Source organism: Musca domestica, unplaced genomic scaffold, assembly GCF_030504385.1.
Source record: "Musca domestica strain aabys unplaced genomic scaffold, Musca_domestica.polishedcontigs.V.1.1 7, whole genome shotgun sequence".
Lineage (NCBI taxonomy): Eukaryota > Metazoa > Arthropoda > Insecta > Diptera > Muscidae > Musca > Musca domestica.
This window is the reverse complement of record NW_026712383.1, coordinates 7,193,611-7,217,378: the sequence shown is the minus strand read 5'-3', so window position 1 is coordinate 7,217,378 and position 23,768 is coordinate 7,193,611. Positions and strand designations below refer to the sequence as shown.

Here is a 23,768-nt window from a genome sequence, read left to right as displayed (position 1 = left end):
ATTCTGTGTGTACCGCTTAGTTAGTATTGTACTTATATTGGTATACGGCGGTATCTCGGTGAGAGGTAGTGCGATGTCAGCTTCCGACCCACTGTGGCTCTCCGGCAATTTGTTTAGTCAAAGGCCCATGACGGCCCTATAAATAAGACGTAGGTTTAGGTTTTATCGGCTTAGTTCGGAGTATCGTTTTTAGTCTCAAAGGCCCACGATGACACTTTGCTTCGGTTTCAATGTTTCTCACTGCGTTTTGATTCGGCTTTATTATTGTAATATAACTTCGGCGGAGTCCCGGTGAGAGGAAGTGTAATTTCAGCATAGGCCCACTCCGGCTCCCCGGCAATTCGATTTCTAAAAAAAAAACTTTTTAGGCAAAGACCCACGACGACCCTATAAATGAAATGTAGGATTAGATTTTTTTACTTTAGTTCGGAGTATGGAGTCTCAAAGGCCCGACGACACCTTGATTTGGCTTCAATGTTTCTCACTGCGCTTTGATTCGGATTTATTATTCTAGCATTAATTCGGTGGAGTTCTGGTGAGTGAAACTGTAATGTCAGCTTGAGGTCCACAGCAGCAACAACCGGCAACTCTGTAATCTTTTGAGTCAAAAGCCCACTACGGCCCTATGAAAGAGACGTAGTTTAAGTATCACTTCAGTTCGGAACATAGTTTTTAGTCTCGAAGTGGAACTTCTACGACATTTTGATTCAGTGTTTCTCACTGTGTTTTGATTCGGCTTTAACTTCTCTCACAACTTTTATCTGGTCCGCTTGAGGTTTTATTGCTTTTTATATTAAAGGTCCACAAGTGCTCTTCGATCCTTCGCACTTGTATTTTGAAAAGCGACGGCACTTCGATTCTTATTTTTTATAACTTTTGGATTTTGGTACCAAGAGCCCACGATGTCGCTGATCGCTGCTAAGGTCGAAAACCCACGACAACTCTTTGATTCCAGCCAAAAATAAGGCTTTATTAATTTTTGATATCAAAAGCCCGACATGGCACTTTGTTATCGATCCAATTGTAATTTTGTGCACTTTAAATACCCAAGACCCACGACTGCACTCTGATTTCTCTTCAGTTTTTAATATCAAAGACTCATAACGGCCCTTTGAATGAGACGTAGGTTTAGGTTTTATCGCTATAGTTCGAAGTATCATTTTTAGCCTTAAAGGACCACGGCGACACTTTGATTCCGCTTCAACGTTTTTCTCTGTGCTTTGATTCGGTTTTAAATACTTTCCAGCGACGGAACTTTGATTTGGGTCCACCTGAGGTTTTATTGGTTTTAAATTACAAAGCATCACGACGGCTTTTGGATCTGACTTCAATATCGATCTTTCGCACTTATAATATTAAAAGCCCACGACGGCACTTTGATTTGATGTTGATTTATAACTTTTTGAAAGACAACACTTTGATTCCGCTTCAATGTTTCTCACTACGCTTTGATTCGGCTTCAACATTTCTCACTGCTTTTATCGAATGCCCACGACGCACTTCGATTAAAGGTCCACAAGGGCTCTTCGATCCTTCGAACTTATAAAATCAAAAACCCACGGCGGAGCTTCGATTCGCTTTTGATTTATAACTTTTCGATTTTGACAACAAGAGCCCACTTTTCCAAGGCCAATGACGACTCTCCGATTCCAAAGGCGTAGGCGGCACTCTGTTACCCTTGAAATTTTAATTTTTTTTTTCACTTTTAATATTCAAAACCCACGACTGCACTTGGGTTTCCCCTTAAATCCGGTCTTCTTCCTTTTTAATACGACGGTACAATGTGGCCCATCTTGGGTTTATCTTTCCACTCTCCTGGTAATATTATCAGAGATTACACATGGCACTCCCGCTTTATTGACTAATCCCACCAGCAAAACTTTGGTCGCCTGTCTTTTAAACAACCATGGCAATACTGCCAAAAAATATTGATGCTTTGGACGCCACTATTGTTGCTTTGCATTTTCGGGTCATTTTTGTGTGAAACCTATAAAATTTAAAAACGTTTTTATCTGAAGAGTTATAATATTGCCGCAGTAGTTTTTCGGGGTTTTTGACTCGAAAAACAAAACGCACACACAGACACACACACACACCAAAAAAACATATTTTTTGTCAATCTTGTTTTGGCTTCATTTATTGAATATTGAGATAATAAACTGTGGTAACAACAAACAATGGCGAAAAATGTTTATTTAGTTCCATGTCGGCGGCGAAAACTAATAGCATTACAGAGTTTTTGTTTTTTTCTGGCAAAAATAATTTAGTTTCAATAGAGATGTCCTTTGCACACTCACAGAAATATGGAGGACCAGGGAGGAGAATTTGTATTGAGACGTCCCGTGTCTCTAGATTCCAAAACTATGGAATGCCAGAAGTGGATACCGCCTAGCTTTCAAACGGATGGACGTTTTCAAGACTCGGTATTAGAAATGGGTACGTGTAACTATACAGTCCTATTTATGAAATCATTGGCCCCTTTGTTTAATTCCTTAAAAATGTTTGCAATTTGGAATTTTGCATTCTTAGATGGTACAAAACCTCTTCCCTAAAATATGTAACTGACGAAAAATTTAGCTAAGATTACTTTTGTGTAAAAGTTCAAGGATAAGTGAACATGTTTTTATAATAAAGGAGAATTGCTAGGCTATCTTGTGTAGAAGAGGAGGATTTAAACGGAAATCTCCTTCTATACGGTCCATTTTATTTAAGATAAGAGCATGTGAGCAGACAGATTTTCAGTTCCTACAAGTTAGATTTCGAGATGTAACCTAGACTGCATACTGATAAGCATGTTTGTTTCCTTGTTTATGACCTCTTCATACGACTTATGGCGCATAGGCATATGCACATTTGGTATGTCTCTTTTTCACTTAATGCTAAGTTCGGTTGTCATATTATCAAAAGTAGTTCTTAAGGAATATTTTCATAAAAAATCTAATACATTACAACCACTCATTAAGGAGAGGCGTTTAATGTCTTTCAAAAAGATCCCAGCTTATTATTGGCCATTCGAGCCGCATCAGTGACCGATAGTGGAGAAAAAATATGTCTGCATAAATGATGAAGAATTTGTTAACGTCGAGGAAATTCTGTCAGGTAGGCTTAAAATTGTCTTCACTAGGGGAAAATTATGGCCCTTAAAATATAGAAAGTACCAGCAAAAACGATGGAGTTGGAGTAAAAGACCCTTTTACTGAAGTTGAAATACTTGGAGAAGAAAGATAACTAAGCCACAGCGCAATGTCTTTGGAGGAGAAAACATGACAACTTTCGGTGGTTTTGGCTTCTTCAGAGGAGGCCCGTGGAGCTGCCGAAACAGGGCGTGATGAGTTCGCTGCAAAAATAGCAGAGGATACCAGCAAAGTCGATAGAGTGGGAGTATAAGAAACCTTCATTGAAGTTGAAGAAACAAGTAGAACAAGTTAAAAAGCAGCAAGTTCGGCCGGGCCGAACTTTGAATACCCTCCACCATTTGGAACGAATTTGGAAATTTTCAAAAAATAAAATCCGTTAAAAATTCGGTTAAAATCTTAAAAATACCGAATATAGCCGTTATATTGGGGTCTCTACGACGTGAACCTACATAAGCTTTGTTATCATAAGCCATTACCATATTCAAATTCGAAACTTGAAATAAACGGTGAATGATGTAGCTAAAAGCATCAAAATACCGTATATAGGGAGGTACAGTTATATCGAGGTACCGACTATGGGGGCTATACTAAGACGTTGACTTGCACAGTAAACTTTCTGTTACAAGTTGTAGTATCCATTACGAACTTCAAATTCTAAGTTTGAAACATTGCCTGTGAATAATGTCGCTTAAACCACCAAATTACCGAAAATAGGGAGGTACAATTATATAGGCCCATTTTCAATACCAAAAGTCCTACAGACATAGTATACATTTGAGTAAAATTTTATAAACCTATTTCATTTCGTTCGGAAGCTAGACTGATTTCCAGAGACGGACGGACATCGCTAAATCGACATAGAATTTTATTCTGATCAAGAATATATATATTCGAGGTGTTACAAACGGAATGACAAACTTAATATACCCTCCATACTATGGTGAAGGGTATAAAAAGTATAGACATCTACGACGTCGTAATACATTTAAGCTGAAGGAAGCTCAAGTTCGCAGTAAGAAAAAACTGTAATATGGAGTAGTACAAAGCAAAGGCAGGCCGGAGAGACAGCTTATTATGTACGTCGGCAACGTTGAGCTGTCCATAGTCTGTAAAATGTTGCTGCCAGATATGGATCACAGCACTGACTTCAAAAAAAAAAAAAAAAAAAGACAATTGAAGAGAATTAAGCCTAAACATTGAAGCTGGCAGACAAAGGAGACTGGCTGGAATGATGGAGTAAATTCCTGGGTGCTATAACTTAACTTCTATTCTCTTAAAATGTCAGTTCTATTACATCTATTCGATTATACCCTCCACCATGGAAAGAAGGATATATTAACTTTGTCATTCCGTTTGGAACCTCCTTAAATACTCATCGTAGACCCCATAAAGTATATATATTCATAATCAGCATAAAATTCTAAGTCGATTTAACGACGTCCGTCTGTCTGTTGAAATCGAGATACAGCCCACATTTTTGACGTAGATTTGACATTGGGTAAAGGAATATGGCTGGAATCCCGAAATTTGTTATTTAGGTCTCTGTTGGTGTTTGTGGTTAACATATGGAAGTGGTTTTGGAAATGCGTTCTATATGTGTTCGAAAACTACTTAATTACACTGAATTTGGTATTAGGTAAAGGAATAAGGCTGGAATACCGAAATTACTTATTTAGGGCTCTGTTGGTGGTTGTGGTTAAGATGCGAAGGTACTTTTGGAAAAGCGTCCTATACTTGTACGAAAACTACAAAACGACACTGCATTTGGTATTGGGTAAATGAATAAGGCTGCAATCCCGAAATTTATTATACTTAATTTGGTATTGGGTGAAGGAATAAGGCTAGAATCCCGATATTTGTTACTTAGGTCTCTGATGTTGTCAGAAGCTAAAATATGGAGGTAGTTTTGGAAATGCGTCCTATATTTGTACGAAAACTACAAAATGACACTATATTTGGTATTGGGTGAAGGAATAAGGCTGGAATTCCAAAATTCTTTTTTTTTTAAGTCTCTAATGCTGTCTTTGGTTAAGATGTGAAGGTGGTTTGAATAGCATTCTATATTTGTACGAAAACCACCAAGTGACACTATTTAAATTTAGCAGAGCAATTCGTATTGTGTCTAGGATGGTTGGTATTGAATGGTCCACGTTTTGGTATAGTCCTCATAGAACGGTACCTCCCGATATTCGGTATTTTGATGATTTTTGCCAAATTTTTTCACGGTTTTGCCTGAAAATTGGTATCTGTAGGTCATAATGGATCCTAGTTCGTGTGGCGAGACATTGTATGTATAGGTCCACCATTAGGAATAGACCCCAGATCAAGGTACCTCCCGATATTCGGTATTTTGATTAGTTTTGCCACATTTTTACACGGATTTGTCTGAAAATTGGTATTTGTAGGTCATAATTGGTTCAAGCTCCGGTGGCGGAACATTGCATGTATGGGTCCATTTTTTGGTATAGTCCCCATATAACGGTACCTCGGTATTTTGATGGTTTTTGCCACGTTTTTTTTCACGGATTTGTCTGAAAATTGGTATTTGTACGACATAATGGGTTCTAGCTCCTGTGGCGAAACATTGCATGTATAGGTCCTCGGTTTTGTATAGCCCCATATAGCCGTATTTCCCGGTATTCGGTATTTTGATGATTTTTATCACACTTTCCCATGAATATGTCTAAAAATTTGTTTTTGTGCGTCATACTGCCTTCTAATGTTTCCTTTACAAAACGTTCTCAAAACTTTCGCACATAAGTTTGTAAGCCTCAATATATTCCACAAAAAAACCTATCAATTAATAAATTTATTAATCTCCTAATAAATTAATTTAATACTCATTCATTATATCAAAATTTTGGAATAACATAAATATTTGACTGCAACACTTTTTTTGCCTGGGACACATTTAAACTATAATTACTTTGGCTGTCAAGAAAATTCATTAATAACATGACATGATTAAGCAAATGTGACATATATTATGAAGTGCATGTATGTGTGGTTATCCCTGCCGCAACCCACTCCCACCTCTTTGGTAACCAGACTCCCAGTACACTACACATTCACAGTACGAAAATAAACTGAAGCTGTGTGATCTAACAACAACTTTTTGGCTCCACACTGACTAGACATGAAATTAGCTAGAAAATTGTAAATATATGTTGTTGTTGTTATTGCTGTTAACTATGTAGTTTATAAACAATTAATTTAATACCATTTCCTCTTTACCCAGCCAAAGGCTTCAAAGTGTTTTGGGGCACAGTAAATTAATTATGAACAAAAGCAAACTTTTAAGTTACATGGTAATCATCATCATCATTATTATGCTACAAATTGATGTGGGGAAAGGGTATGCACAGGGATACCTGTGTAGAAAATATTCAAAACAAGCCAACGCACACACACATGCTCACTCACTCGAATGGAAAATACATCAAATGGAGCTGGTTTTAGTGTTGGTTGCTATTTCTCTGGAAAAAGTGGTGAAATTTTCCTGGAAATTTTTAATAGATGGAATTTTGGAAAACGCAACCTTAGCAAAAAAGCAATAAATATGAGCAACATAAACTCAGTTTTCCAGGAATACTGTTATGTATGGAAAATATGAGCAGCAACAGGACAAAGAGGTTTTTGAAAGAGGAGTAAGCAGAACATAAAAACCAAACAATATTCGCAGTATAGAAAATATTGAATAAATTGAAAAGTAAATATATCCTTGGTCGTTTAAAATATAGAATAACAAGTAAAAAAGTATCAGTCGGTTTTGCCGACAGATGTATACCCTCAGCCAATGTTCGATTATTTACATATATTTCGACTTCTGCTACGATTATTCAAATTGTTGGCCCTCTATGGAGTAGGTTCCGAAGGAATGGACCAAATTTTTCCTTTTCGTATCGGACCTAAATATATATGATATGAATATTGCGACGTGCCTGGTTTAGACTATGTTGGTGACTTCCTCCACTTTATATGAGATATGGGATAATTTTTAGAAAATGTTAAAGGTACCAGATGTGGTCGACCCAAGCACTACATTTTCATACTTCATCTAATACACATAAAAATATTGATATGTGAAAAAAATTCAAGAAAATCGAACATTTCTATCCAATATTATGCGAAATCATCAAATCTGGTTGAGGGAAATATTTAGATATTGCAAGTTGTAAAGAATCGCTGACTTGTTTCGCAAGTTATGACAGATAAAAGTATTGAAAATTGTGATTCTTTGTGTGTGAGTTACCAGAAGGGGTTCGCAGATATATATCATCTTCACAACAGATCTTGTGATAGTAGAAATGTTTGTATGTGTAAAACTTAAAAGTTGGAGGCTTATTTCGCTTTCTTTGAGGGGTTTCTTTTCAAAATTTTGAACCATATGTGGCGGAGGTACCAGAAGAAATGGTATGATCCCTACCATCTTTATAACATATCTTGTGTTAGTAGAAATAATTGGATGTGTGAACTATGAAAAGAACCGGATGCCTTTTCGGATTTTATAATTGTTTTGGTTATTCAACACTTTGACCTTTTGTGGGGTAGGTACCAGAAGAAATGGTCCGATCTCTACCATTTTTATAACAGATCTTGTGTAGTTGGAAATATTGAGATGTGCCAAGTCTGGACCGATATATTCCATCTTCACACCACACCTTGGGATAGTAAAAATAATAGGATGTATGAAATATTAAGGGAGCCAAATACTTATTTCGGATATTATAATCGCTTTGGTTATTCAAGACATTGACCCTTTGTGGGGGAGGTACAAGAAGAAATCGTCCGATCTCTACCATCTTTTAACTGATCTTGTGTTGATAGAAATATTGAGATGTGCCAAGTCTGAATGGTATCGGATATTAATTTCGCGTTTTATGAGCTTCATGGATATTCAAATTTTTGACCTTTTGTGGGGGAGGTACCAGAGGGAGTAGAACGATATACTCCATCTTCGCGCTAGACTTTGGGTTAATAAACATTTTGGGATGGGCAAAATTAGAAGACAATCGGACTCTTACATCACACTTTATAAGAGTTATATATATTCACAATCTTGACTCTTTGTGGGGCAGTTACTTGATGAGGTGTACCGATATTGTCCATATTCGCACCTAACCTAGCACAGATACACCTTTTTGGGGGAGGTACCAGACGGAGTGGACCGATATTGTCCATCGCTTAAAATCGATCTAAGTTTGGTGATAATATTACGATGTACCAATTTGGACCAAATCGGATACTCCCTTCGAGAGTTATCGTGTGCATCAGCCAGCTAGACAGACGAACGGAAGGACTCTCTAGCCATATGGCTGAAGGCATAAAAAACAATTTTCACGTGAACACTTCAAAATTTATTAAGACTCCAGCACTTTCCTGTTCCACCAATGTAACGACCCCAAACGTACATCATATATTGTTCGTTAGTGGGACGGGGACATTTTACTGAAGAGCCATGCTCGATCAAAATGCGATGATTCAAGCAAAGGTCCGGGCGATTAAAGTGTACCTGAACTGGCTTAATGTCAACACAAGACCGAGTACCGTAAACGTCCTAGTGGAAGGTAAGATCGCAATAATAGCTATAACATCCAAGATAATAAAATCAAAAACTGTTTTGGAATATTTGAATTCAGTATACATTATATGGGTACGAGGTTATGAGGGGATTAGAGGTAACGAGATAGCAAACTCTCTCGCCAAAAAAAAAAAGGAAATTAGCAACAGAAAACTTGGAAAATCCAATGCCGCTTAATACGTCACGTCTAGAGTTAAATACATTGGGCATATAACATATTCCTATGAAACAATGAATATGTAAGGAAGTCATCCTTACGGCTCAACTGGGCCTGCAAGCTCATTTGTTGTACAAGATAGGATGTGCAGATAACAAAAGTTTCTTTTTATACGCTTCCACCATGAAGGGTCCGTATGTTGTAATCACGCAAGATCCAAAACGAATTATAATAGGAAGCTAAAATTTTGCACAGATCAGTCTTTTGTGTGCAGGCAGATCAAGTTCGAAGATGGGATATATCGGTCCACGATATTGTATATCCCTCATATAACGATACCTCCCGATATCCGGTATTTTCATGATTTCATTTTCATTTCAAATTTCGGAATCGGTACTACAGCCTATGACAAAAAATTATGCAGGTCCACGTCATCGTATAGGCCCCCACATTTCACTTTTCATTTAACTGGTATTTTTCGACTGATTTTTTTTTAAATTTTTCAAGATCCTTCAATATGTTGGAGGGTATTAAAGGTTCGGCCCGTCCAAACATCTCTGTTTTTTTGGTTTTTATTAAAAATTAAAAACACATCTTTTTAATTTTTATAATAATTAATTTCATAATAAAGTGTGGGTATTTTAAAGAGCAACAGTTTAAGCGATCGATGAGAAAGAGAAAGCTTATGTTGGGTGTAATGTTTAAAGAGAGAAAAGCATAAGGTAAAGTTTATTAGGGTGGGTAGACGAATGTGCATGGAGTATTTTCTATGTTCATGCCTGACGTTTCGAAATATCTAATACCAATTATTACGGAACGACACCGTACCAGACCTTTAACCTAACCTAAGTTTATTTTTACACTAAGGCAAATTGAGTGGATTTTAAATTCAAATAAATGTTGAAAAATTAATTTTATACAGTTCAGAATAAAATTCTTCAAGTTAATATTATTCTATGATTTAGATGCATAATTATCCAATAATTTCTGTACCATGCATGAATTTAGCAATCCTAGCTAAAATATGGAGATCTCTAGGTGTGCTTACAAATCGTTTACAATACATTAACCCATTCGCTGCGGAGATATTTGCTTTCGAATTCTTTTTTTTACAATTTTTGGACAGCCGATTTCTTTAATGAAAATACAGTCGCAGTGATTGGCTAATAAAAAACAGATTTCCTGAGAAATTCCTATTGACTTAAAGACATCTGTTGCGTTTTTTACTATAGAATGAGACATAATGATTTTCATATTACCTAACCATTGCGGGATAAAATATGACTTTAAAAAATACAGTTTCATATTTTTACCCATTAATGCACCAGTTTCAAACTATTCTTGCATCTCCATTATTATTAGAAAGACGAATGTGTTCTCGTATAAAAAATATGTTTTCCATATATATTGAAGACGATAATGAAGTCAACACTCTTGACATGGTGTCAACATCCATAGACCTCTGTACACAAGACTTACAAAATACTCATTTCTTACTCACACAATTTTATATATTTTTGTTCATGTGTGTAAATATGTCTTTTATGTATTTAGGATTGAAAGTCTCCATTTGGTGATGACAAGAGAGAAAATTGAAAAAAAAAAAACCAGCCGACTAAGGACCCCAAAAGATATACAAATATAGCCATGTTAACAGAGTGCGGTTGATGTAGTTAAGCTCAATATATAGTTCATCATGTCTACATAGATGGCTTGATTTTTTTTTTTGTCATCATCTGTTAACGAACAACACGTAGACATACATACCACCATATGTGGGCCATAATAAGAGCTTAGAAAATTAGCGTTAAGGGATTAATTAGTTGACACTTGAAAGTGTCAAAAACTTTGACACAAAACCTCGTTGGTTAAAAATGAAAACTATTAGCTAAGAGATTATAGAAAGCAGGGGTGGTCAATGGTGGTGGGCAAAAGACTAGTCTTTTTGGAATAGGAAATATTACACAGTGTCAAAAAAACCGAATATCCGGAGGTACCGTTATATGGGGGCTCTACGAAGACGTGGACCTACACAGATAATTTTTTGTCACAGGCTGCAGTATTCTGGTGAATAATGTCGCCTAAATCATGAAAATACCGAATATCGGTAGATACCGTTATATGGGGGCTATACCAAAACGTGGACCTGCACATAGAATTTTCTGTCTTAGGCTGTAGTATCCATTACGAACTTCAAATTCTAAATTTGAAACCATTCCGGTGAAAATGGTCTCTAAAATCATCAAAATACCGAATATCCGGAGGTAGCATTATATAAACGAAGACGTGGACCTGCACGAAAAATTTTCTGTCCTAGGCTGCATTATCCGTAACGAACTTCAAATACCAAATTTGAAACAATTCCGGTGCATAATGTCGCCAAAATCATCAAAATACCGAATATCGGGAGGTACCGTTGCATGGGGGTTATACGAAGACGTGGACCTGCACGAACAATTTTCTGACGTTGGCTGTAGTATCCATTACGAACTTCAAATACTAAATTTAAAACAATTCAGGTGAATAATGTCGCCCAAATCAAGAAAATACCGTATATCGCGGGGTACCGATATATGGGGGGCTATACAAAGACGTGGCTCTGCACAGATAATTTTCTGTCATAGGCTGTAGTATTCATTTCAAGCGTCAAATACCAAATTTGAAACAATTCCGGTGAATAATGTCGCTAAAATCATTAAAATACCGAATAGCGGGAGGTATCATTATATAGGGCCTATACGAAGACGTGGACCTGGATAGACAATTTTCCCTGTCAGGCTGTAGTATTCATTATGAACGTCAAATACCAAATTTTGAAACAATTCCGGTGAATAATGTAGCTATACTCATCAAAATACCGAATATCGGGAGGTGCCGTTATATGGGGATTATACGAAGACGTGAATCTGCACGGACAATTTTCTGTCATAGGATATAGTACCCATAACGAACTTCAAATACCAAATTTGAAACAATTCCGATGAATAATGTCGCTTAAATCACCAAAATACGGAAAATAGGGAGGTACCATTTTATGGGGGGCTATACCAAAACGTGGACCTACATGGCCTAGTTTCAATATCAGAAGTCCTGCAGACATAATATATATTTGTGTAAATTTTTTTTATTAACTTTCCGAAAATAACTCTTTCTTTTCATTAAACCTCCCGTGCCTCCTTTTGCCCATTTCGGCAACCTCGGCTCAAGATAAATCCATAAATGTGTGTGCGTGTGTGCTGTATACGTAGAGGAATAACCGCATAGATGGAAAATGGAGTTTTTCCTTTTTACAATTTTCCTTGCTTCGTTAACAGTACATAAGTGGCAAAAAAGCCTTTAAATGAATGAATGTGTGTGTGCTGAAGTGTGTGTGTGTGTGTGCTGAGGAAAACGGAAGTAAAGGCTAGATCCAAGTTAAACTCACATCATGTGGTTATGCATGGTTATGAGTTTTTCACTTCGATTTTCTTCTTTAACGAAACGGAGGTTTTTGCTGCTCTACTCCGGCCGCTTTTAAAGTCTGCAAACAAGTCAAGAGGTTAGTTAATGAGTAACTAAAGGCATAAGGATGTGAATGTAAAGCCATACACATATACAACACCACAAGGACTTGGTTGAATGTAGATGTATGTGCGTATTTACATGTGTGTGTGTGCCTTGCAACAGTTTGTGTTTGTAGTGGTTTACTTACAACGTTGCCCACATTCATAAATTCATTATATCCCAAAGCCAGTCGATATACTCTTCTTATGAGGCGAAACATGTTTCCTTCTTAGCCAGTGAATGCAGAAGTGTATAAATTGGATATATGCCTGGGTGTTTTTGGGATGGAAAGGTGTAGATGTAAATATATCATGCGCTTGGAATTTAAAAATAAATTGAATATAATTCCTTTGAATGTAATTAAAATTATTAAAAAAAATAATGCTGTAAAAAAGTGAAAGTGCAACAATTCTCGAGCGATTAAAACACAACGAAGGCCTAAAAATAGAGCGTTGTGTAAAAAACTAAACGTAAATATATTTTTTACGTAATGAAAATATAAATAAGTGTTATGGGTGAGAAGGATGAGGAAATCCGAAAACTGAGGCTTACTTGTTCTCTGTTGCGCATATTCCTTCCAAAAGACTAAAAATCATATTTGTTTTATTTCTTCAATCGTGACATTCAAATCAGTGGTTGGATTCTCGTAAAAGAAACTATGATACGAAAAATATTTCCTGTAACAATTTTTTTTATTTCACATTTCCATAGAACAAGAATTGAGGCATAGATCTGCATTCACTGTAATTTATCTGTTCAAATCTAACTGCATAAGCAGCAGATACCCAGTTCGTAATATAATAAGAATAAAAATTTGTCAAGTTAACCAAACACTGGGTGTTCAGTGCAAGAGAAGTGGTTCAAATTGACAGTAAAATTAACAAGTTAAAAAGTAGCAGTCGGTTCTGCCGGCAGACGTATACCCTCAGCCAATGTTCGATTATTTAAATATATTTTGACTTCTGTTATGATTATTCAAACTCTTGGCCATCTATCAAGTGGGTTCTGAAGGAATGGACCAATATTGTCCATTTCATATTGGACCTAAATAAATACGATACAAATATTGCAACCAAACCTGGGGTGGTCTATATTGATAACTTCATCATAAAATCCATATTCATCCCAAGTTTCTGGTTGAGAGAAATATTTAGATATAGAAAATTGTAAAAAATCGCCGGCTTGTTTCGTAAGTTATGACAGATAAAGAAATTTAAAACTCTGACCCTTTGAGGGTGAGGTACCAGAAGGGGTTCGCACATATATCTCATCATCACAAATGATATTGTGTTAGCAAAAAAGTTTATATGTGTACAATTTGAATAAAAAATTGGATGCGTATTTTGTTTACCTCTTGAAACCTATTGGGGGAGGTACCAGAAGAAATAGTCCGATCTCTACCATCTATATAACAGATCTCGTTTTGATGGTAATATTGGGATGTTCCAAATCTGAATGGAATCAGATTTTAATTTTGTGTTTTATAAGCTTAATGGATATTCAAAATGTTTACCCTCTGTGGGAGAGGTACCAGAAGCAGTGGACCAATATATCCCATCTTCACCCCAGATCTTGGGTAAATAAAAATATTGAGATGTGTGTAATTTTAAGAGAACCGGATGTTTATTTCGGATTTTATAATCGTTTTGGTTATTGAAAACGTTAACCCTTTGTGGGGGAGGCACTTGATGGAGTGGACCGATATTGTCCATTTTCGCGCCTGACCTAGCACGAACAGAAATATTAGGATTTGCATAGTTGTGGAAAAATCGAATTATCCGGTCTCTTTGTGTGCAGTAAAATATTTTTTGAAAATTTCGACGTTTTGTGCGGGAGGTACCAGAAGGAGTGGACCGATAAGACCCATCTCCGAACTCAATCTAAATTTGACAATAATATGACGATATACCAAGTTTGGACTAAATCGTATACTTCCTTCGAGAGTTATCTTCAGACAGGAGGACATCGCTAGATATACTCCAAATGTCCTGAAACGGATGATGAGACCTAGGGTCTAAAACCGTTATTCTGTTAAAATCTTTAAAATACCTAATATCGGAAGGTGCCGATTGACCTATATAGACAAATCTATGTCTGGGGGTAAAGTACTCACAAAGAACTCCTTGTGTAGAATTTCAGACAATTCCGCTGAAAAATGTGGCTATAAATCATCAAAATCCGAATATCGAAAATACCATTGAAAAATGTGGCTAAAATCATCATAATACCGAATATCGGGGGTTACAGGGGATATACGATATCGTTAACCTACATAGAGAATTCTCTGTCAGGGGGTAGTGAGCTCACAAAGAACCCCATGTGTACAATTCCCATTGAAAAATACGGCTAAAATCATCAAAATACCGAATATCGGGGGGTACCGTTGTATGGGGGCTATACGATATCTTGGACCTATTTAGATAATTCTCTATCAAGTAATAAAGTATCCACGAGGAACTCCTTGTGTGGATTTTCAGACAATTCCGTTAAAAATTTGAGTAATTATTCAATGTTCTGCCACTTTTGAATGGGTTTTCAAAAGAACTACAAATACCAATTTTTAGACGAATCCATGGATAATGTAATTGGGGTTATATGAAAACGTGGACCTATACATACAATATTCCGCCACTGGAACTAGAGCCCATTATGTCTTACATATACCAATTTTTAGACAAATCCGTAAAAAATGTGGCGAAAACATGAAAATACTGAATATCGGGAGGTACCGTTATATGGCAACTATGACAAAACGTGGGCCGAAATATCTAATTTTCAATACCAACCATCCTAGACACAATACGTATTGTTGAGGGCTGTATCGTGATTTCAACAGACAGACTGACTGACAGACATCGTTAAATTCACTTAGAAGTGTATGCTGATCATGAAGGCATATATATACAATGGGGTCTATGACGAACATTTGGAGGTGTTACAAATGGAATGAAAAATTTAATATACCCTCCATTCCATAGTGGAGCATATAAAAAATGTAATCTAAAAGTCTTAAAAATTCTTCCAAGTAAATCATATTTGAGAAAATAATTAAATTCCAAAGAGAGGAGTACTTGTAACTATTAAATACTGATATGCCTTCGGGAGAAATTTAGTTAGTCGTATAATAAGCGGAATATGACAACTTAGGGTTTTTTTAAATTGATGTTAAATTATTTTAAACCTTGGATGATTATTTTAAACCGCCCAACATTGGATGGGTTGAGTCCTTGTGTACTGAACTATCACCCCAATCTGGTCAACGCGGACCACGACTGAGCGCAGGGTCAAGTGAAGGTTGTAGTATTACTTCTAATTTACTTCTAAAATGGGCTGGCCAGAACCATTATTTCCTATTATTTTAAAGGCCTTAATGATGATTGAGACCTGGCTCAAGTACGGGTTATAGCAATCCTTGTTATTCCTTGGGTTTGGCATTTAAACTGCTGCCGCTGAAAATCTTCGATTTAAAGTAAGACCTAACTCAAGTTAGGTTGGATTAAGTTCAGGGTGAAGTTAGGGTTATATCCATGAGGTATTACAATAACTTGCTACTATTTTTAGGGTTCAGGCAATACTATCTATTCATCAGGCTGCTTATTTCAACATTTTGGCCACAGAATGCCCAAAATTACTTTACATTTCTATATTGCAGCATTCTTTTCCCACAAAATCCCTATTGTTTTATGTCTTTATTTCAAAATTATTCAATGCCAATAGTTAAAAAAAGTATATTAAAATGTCTATTGTGAAATTAATTTATAGTCCTGTCATTTATAATTTTCTATCTCCATTGTTTTTTTTTGTCTTCATCAACTCTTCCAGTTTACACATTTAAGTACTACACACTTTATGGCATTCCTTCGTTTTCTTTTTGTTGTGTCGAGTCTTTCTTTTATTGAAATGTCATAGAATTTAATTGAAAAATGGTCAATACGGTTTAAAATCAAATTCAATGTGTCAAACTGTAACTTCTTTCCAATTCAAATGTTGGGAAAGAAAAAATCAACAAAATCGAATCGTTTTCTTCGTCGCCGTCGTCGACGTTGGATGCCATGTTATTTCCAAGAAATTGCTTTTGTGTGCAATAAGAAATGTTTGCACACAATGATATCATGGGATTTCATGGTACTTGGTTGCAGAACCAAAAAAAAAAAAATATATATATATATATAAGGAAGAAGAAAGCATTTCTAAAACTAGAAGTGTAAATTTATAAATTTGGAAATAAATGTGAAGGGAGTTATGTCGACATGCTACAGTCTATGACAATGTAAGCGCTAACAAAATATGTCAAATTTTTACACACTGACATACTGTTGTTTGAACGTTTCAATGTTTTTTTAGAGCAAACTGCGTTCTTTTCTTTGTTTGCCGTCATATTTTATATATACGTTATGATAAATAATAAATGACGTGACCCTCAGAATGACACGGAGAGAAAAATTGTAAATAAAAAAATTTGTTTTGGTTGCAACTATTCCCCCAGAGCGTTTTTAATGATTTCGAGGCCCTACCTATATTATTTACACAGATTATATCACTTATTGTCGTTTTTATTTACTTCTACTCAAACTTTTTGCCTTTTATTCTAATCCAATTTTTGATTTTCTTATTTTTGCAGGCTGCACATTGGCCCAGCGTCCCGGCTTCAAGGCAGGCCCCAGCTATCCCAAGTCACAACGTCATTTCCCGAAACGTACCACCGACCCACCGGTCCCTCAAGAAGACTATGTACCCACCGAAGAATGCCCTGAATCGGATGGTTTCTTCCCAGATTCTGAACAATGTGATAAATACTATGCTTGTGTGTAAGTATAAAAGATATTAGAACATTTGGGTCCAGCTTAATAGCTTACAAAATCTGTGATCTACAAGAATTAATTAATTAGAGTATGTTGACTTTATAAACGGAGAAATATATTGGGTCTAAATAAAGAATATATCTTGCAATGTTTTTGTTAAAGTTAATGGTACCAACAACCCATTATATAGGATAGTTACTTGGCATGGTCTGATCTGTAATATAATAGAAATAGCGAAAACCAGAATTTGAAATGCAGCACGTTCGCCAAGGTTAGTGCGTTAGATAAGCTAAACTCTAAATTTGGTACCATTTCGAATTATGTGAACGGATAGGAATTATAGACGGATAGACCTGTATAAAACTTGACATGTAGTATAAGAATTAAGTTTGGGAATTGACGATTGATATAAGGAGGAAGTATGTACTACGTGTAGGAACGGTACCTAATGACACTACACTTGGCACAATTTGGATTTGGGTGGGTATAAAGAGTTGGGATTGAAATTACGTTCAGCAAGCCTTTGAAAGGTACAAAATTTTATGTTGCGTGAACGCATACTTCTTGTGTATGGTTGAAATTTGGAAGTAGTTTTGGAAATAAGTAATAAAAACTAAATTGGTACTAAAGTTGGTATTTGGGGAAAGTATTGAGTTGGAAGTTTTAAAATTTGACAGAATAAGGAAGGTAACGACTGTTTACAGGTTTTTCAAATTTTTAATTTGTAGTTGAAATACAAATAAATATATTTCTGTTATTTGTAGTTGCATTGAAACAAAGAATATAATAGAAATGAGATTTTGTGCTCTTTGCAACAAAAATATGGGAAATGTGGTTAGGAGTTTGCGGAGTTTGAATATTCCAATATTGTCCCTTTAAGGGGAACGTACCAGCAGGAGTCGGCCGAGATAGCCCATATTTACACCAGATGTAATGTTGGTTCAAATATTTACATGTGCAAAGTTTGAAGAAAATTTGGCACTCAAGCCAATTTCAATTGTCAATATAAATTCAATTAATCGTAATATAAATGTCAATGTCAAGTAATAGAAGCATTTGACACGCTCGAGTGCTGACTGTAATAGGGTTGCTTCTGAATTCTTGAAGTGAGGCTACCTTTCTAATTTTGCCATTAGGATTACCTTGAGTACGGAAATACGATTTAAAAAAAGTACGAAAAATATTAAAGAGGATTAACTTTGTTATTTGGGGAGGAACTGAAATTTAAAATGAAAGTCTTTGATGTTATGTTGCATAGACAATGTTTTTATCGAAATTCTAACAAATACTGGTATTAAAAGTACCAAAATGCACTAACTTTGGTACCATTTGGTATTATGTGAACGGATAGGGGGTGGTTTTGAAAACGTGTACTAAATGTAAGAATTGTAAAAAATAATACTAAATTTGGTAAAATTCCTTTTAGGATTAACGGAAGAAGCCTGTTTTTTTAAATGTTGGTATTGTGATCCCTGTTCGTGGTAGGTTTGTGATAAAGAGGTGATTTTAGGAATGTATACTACATGTACACGAAAAGTGGTAAATAGTACCATATTTCGTACAATTTATACAATTCGTACAATCCCAAAGTTTGTACTATCTAGCACTTTAGTACACGTTTCCAAAACCACCTCCATGTCGCCACAGACACTAACAGTGACATCTAACATCTAGTTTGAGAATTCCAGACCTATCTCTTCACCCAATACCAAATATTGTAGTATTTAGCACATTTCGTAGAATTATAGTACTCATATCCAAAATCAGCTCCTTTTCCACCGCAGACACCAACAGAGACTTCAACATAAAATTTTGGGATTCCAGCCCTATACCTTCAATATAAAATTTTGGAATTCCTATTTCTTCACCCAATACCAAATGTAGTACCATTCAGTACTTTTTGTACAGATATGGTACGCATTTCCAAACCACCGCCAAATCGCAAACACAGATGTCATCAGTAAAATAGATAGATATAAACATTTCAGCATTTTATTTCTTTTCCTTCACTCGATGGCAAATATAGTACTATTCAGGACTTTTCGTACAATTCTAGTACACATTTCCAAAACCACCTTCATATACCAAACTTTCTTTCCAATCTTGGTGCTCATACAAAATTTCAGGTTTTTAAATGTATCGATTACATAATATCAAATGGTAATATTGTAGAATTTTAGTACCAGTTCAAAACTTTTCGTTGACATTAAGTTCAAATTTCCAAAAAACTATCCTGCACTTCATAACTGACTTTTATTCCAAATTTCAGAGTTCTAGCTTATTCCTTTTATCCAATTCAAGGTATTAATGTTTTTGGTATATTTCAATACTCTTCGTACGCTTTTAGTATATATTTCCAAAAACCCAGCCTTATCACACGCTTATGCACCAAGTGCAAAATTTCAAGATTCTAGATTCATCCGTTTCATCTGGGTGTTGATTGTCGATGAGTCAGTCAGTTATTTCACTTCTCTTTTATATATATAGGTAATTTTTGGGGAGTGTCTAAAAGTATGCCACGAGAATGCAAAAGTAAATGACGGAAAAAGCTGCTTTAAATACAACTCTAACATGATGTATAAACTAGCCTTTAGTAATATAGTTTCTTCTACGGCCTTTTTTAATATATATCTATTTTAAGATTGTGCTTGAGACTGGTACTTAAGTCCAAGTTAAGAGCTCTGTTAGACCATTATGCGGTGATTTTTGGTACCAGACACATGTGTAAGTAAAATGATTCTTACTGTCCCTTTGTTACTGACCTTTTTATTTCTTGTTTCGAAGATAATGGCCACGATGAACTTTTAATAATTTCCAGTAAAAGGTCCATATTTTTGTTAATTTTAATATGATATATCTACTTGACCTTTACTCGATTTTACCTTTTAAACTTTAAACTCCTTGCTTTTAGTTCCTTGAAAATAGTTGAATTTTCTGTAATTACATTTCCAATAGCATTGGTTTTGTATTTTTAAAATTCCCTGACAATCAATCTCCATTTAACAGAAAAATTCTTTCACCCCAAAATACTCAAGGAAATAAATTTCGATCTCAATTACAATTCCCCCAACCTCCGGCGACAGCATTTGACACCGCCACAATTTAATATCAATTACATATGTGTGACACTTAAAATAAATAATTATTTTAACACTACATTAGCAGCGACACACACTAAGGGTAGTAGTGGTGGTGGTGGGGTTTGGTCCACACACTAAATTAAGGTTATTACAGGCACCTCTTGCATCCTTGCTCCACATGCTGCGGGGGTACACATTCTCACATTCCCTCGATGCGAATCATTTCTGCTCTGCGGTTGTTGTTTGTATGGGAATTTATGTGTGCATGGAAAATGAATCACTACTACTGCCAGCAGTGCTGTGTGTCCCAAAACACTCCTTAATGTCCTGTGACAAACCAAAAGTACCAAACCAATCATTAGAAATAAACACGCAAGCACACACACAGCAACACCAACACCATCACCAATATATACCAATACAAATCAAGCACGAAATTGTCTAGAGAAAAAAACTTGAAAAAGTGGAAGGAATGCGGGAGTAAGGTAGGGTGGAGTAGTTAGTTACTTTGCGCAAAACAAAATACACATTAAGGATATTCCCCTTGTGGCAAATCCTAAATAAGAGAAACACTCAATTAAATGTTATATTACCTTTTGAATCTTCATTTATCTTAAAGCCCTTTGGGCCGCATCGTCAATAGATATGGTCGTTGTTGTTCTTGTATTTATTTTATTTGGACTGTTTGGTTGTGAGCGGGAGAGGATGGGGAAGTGGGGTTGCAAGGTTAATGGCTAAGTACTTGTTACCTGCCATTGAATAGAGAATAAACAAACAACTTCTTCGAGTAATGCTAAGTGTTCTTTTTGAAGAGCTATTGGAAGGCACTTAGAGGATGGCAACATCGGAACACCATATATTGGGGTGATATCTATATACTATAAGAGAGGAAGGGATCGCAGGGCTAACTGATTGACTTTTGGAAGAATTACAATTTAGAGAGAAACCCAAATGAGGGAAAAAGATAAGGGTCTCAAGCGAGAATTATCGCACTGACAATATTCTGCATAATTGCCCTAATTGGTATTCATCTGAAAGGCATAGTCCCAAGAAGAAGAATTAGAGTTTATATCGAAATTCTTATAGAATATTTTGCGGTTTGCGGGTGAGATGAAAAAACTGCAACCAACTGCTGTCAATTCTAAGCCAATCGTCCGCCAATCCTTAGAACACTCCAGCATTTAAATGTGAATAAATCCGTTGTGTCTCGTACCATCGCATTGAACTGGACGGAAGAAAACAGCAACATCAGCAGAAATGCTTCGAAAAATAAAGAAGCGACTTGATCGAAACCCACGACGCAGTGGCCGAAAAATGGTTCGTGAGCTGAACATATCGCAATATTCCATTCGGCAAATATTGAAAACTTCCAAAAAGTGCAAGAACTTACACCGCAGTAGAAAGAAAATAAATTCAAAATAGCTAAAGAGTTGCTTCGCTTGGCCGAAAGTGTCGAACTGCCGAAGTTGGTTTTCTCCGATGAGAAAACATTCGTTGTCCAACAGTTTGTAAACAAACAAAATGATCGTTTTTACTTGCCAAAGAGGTCAGCTGAAAATGTGCACCTTCGATACCTCAGTATCAAATCTTAGGACTCAAGCCCTATTCTTTCAACCTATTTCAAATTTAGTACCATTTGATACTTTTCATACAAGTATTGTACTCGTTTCCAAAACTACCTCAATATCCCAATTCCAGATATCAACAAAGACCTCAATATCAAATTTCAGGATTCCAGTTCTATCCCTGCATTCAATACCCAATTTAGTAGCACTTAGTACTTTTCGAGCAATTATAGTACACATTTCCGTAACCACAGAAAACAACAGTGACATCTGTATCAAATTTCAGGATTTTAGCTCTATTCCTTCTTCCAATACCAAATAAAGTACTTTTTGTACAATTATAGTACTAGTTACAAAAAACATTCTGGATAACAAAAGAAACCTCAATATAAAATTTAAGGATTCCAGCCTCATTCCTTCACCCAATTTCAAAGATAGTACCACTTAGAACTTTTCCCATAGTTGTAGTATACATTTCCGAAACCACATCAATATCTCAATTCCAGATAGCAACGGAGACCTCAATATCGAATTTGATGATTATAGCCATATTAATTCACCCAATTTAAAATTTAGTACCATTTGTTACTTTTCGTACAATTGTAGTACTCGTTTCCAAAACATCTTCTATATCTCAATTCCAGATATCAAAGGAGACCTCAATATCAAATTTAAGGATTCAGTTCTATTCCTTCACCCAATACGCAATTTAGTACCATTTGGTACTTTTCGTTCAATTGTAGTACTCGTCTCCAAAACCTCTTCCATATCTCAATTTCAGATACCAACGGAGACCCACTAACAAATTTGAGGAGTACCACTTTGTACTTTTCGTACAATTATTGTACACAACTTCAAAAACACCTCCATATCCCACTCCAAGATACCAACAGAGACCTTAATATCTAATTTCGGGATTCCAGCTCTATTGTTTCAACCAATTTTAAATTTAGTACTTTATCTAGATACCAACAGAGACTTCAATATCAAATTTCGGCATTTCAGATCTATCCCTTCACCCAATACCCAATTTAGTACCACTTAGTACTTTTCAAACAATTATGGAACATATTTCAAAGACCCCTCCATATCTCAAATTCATATACCAACGGAATCCTCAATATCAAATTAGAGAATTTCAGCCTTATTCCTTCTGCCAATACCAAATATAGTACAATTTAGTACTTTTCGTACAATTATAGTACACATTTCCGAAACCACCTCCATATTTCCAGTGTGCGACTCCACTGCCAAGTTTCAGATTTCAAGCTCAATTTGTTCACCCAATACCAAATTGTACCAAATATAGTACTTTTCGTGCACTTGTAGTACACATATCCAAAACAGTATCTTTATCACAAACTTACCACCAACTGGGACTTCAATACAAAATTTAGCTAAATCCATACCAAATTTAGTACCATTTAGTACAGTTCGCACACTTAGGGCATATTTCCAAAACCACGTTATATATCGATCTTACTTTCCAACTTTGATAACCCATTTCAAATTTCAAGTTTTTTGCTTCAAGCGTTCACATGGTATGAAATGGTACCGATTGTAGTACATTTTTGTACACTTATAGTGTGAACTTCCAAAACCCTTTGTTATATCCATCGTACACTCCATCAGTGAGCCCAATTCCAAATATAAGTGTTCTAACTCTACTGCTTCGTCCAGTACAATTGGTAAAAAAGGTACCATATTTAGTAAGTTTTAGTACATTTTAGTACTTTTTGTACTGTTCTAGTACGAATTTCCAAAAATTCAGCCTTATCTGACAGCTCCGGACCAAGAGTGGCCCTCACTCAAAATGTGAACATTCTAGATTCCGCCGTTTCGTGTGGGCGTTAAGTCAGACAGCCAATCAGTCAGTCCGTTAATCAGTCAGTGTATTACTTTA

At 35.9% G+C, this 23,768-nt stretch overlaps 1 protein-coding gene across 1 annotated transcript in view; it reads left to right on the top strand.

Annotated features, from left to right (window-relative positions):
* Positions 1-23,768, top strand: part of LOC101901214 (protein obstructor-E) — a 68,988-nt gene that overhangs the window by 22,297 nt on the left and 22,923 nt on the right. Inside the window, exon 2 of the mRNA XM_005188598.4 lies at positions 17,040-17,226. Coding sequence (XP_005188655.1) covers positions 17,040-17,226 — 187 coding nt within the window. The remainder of the gene's footprint in view (positions 1-17,039; positions 17,227-23,768) is intronic.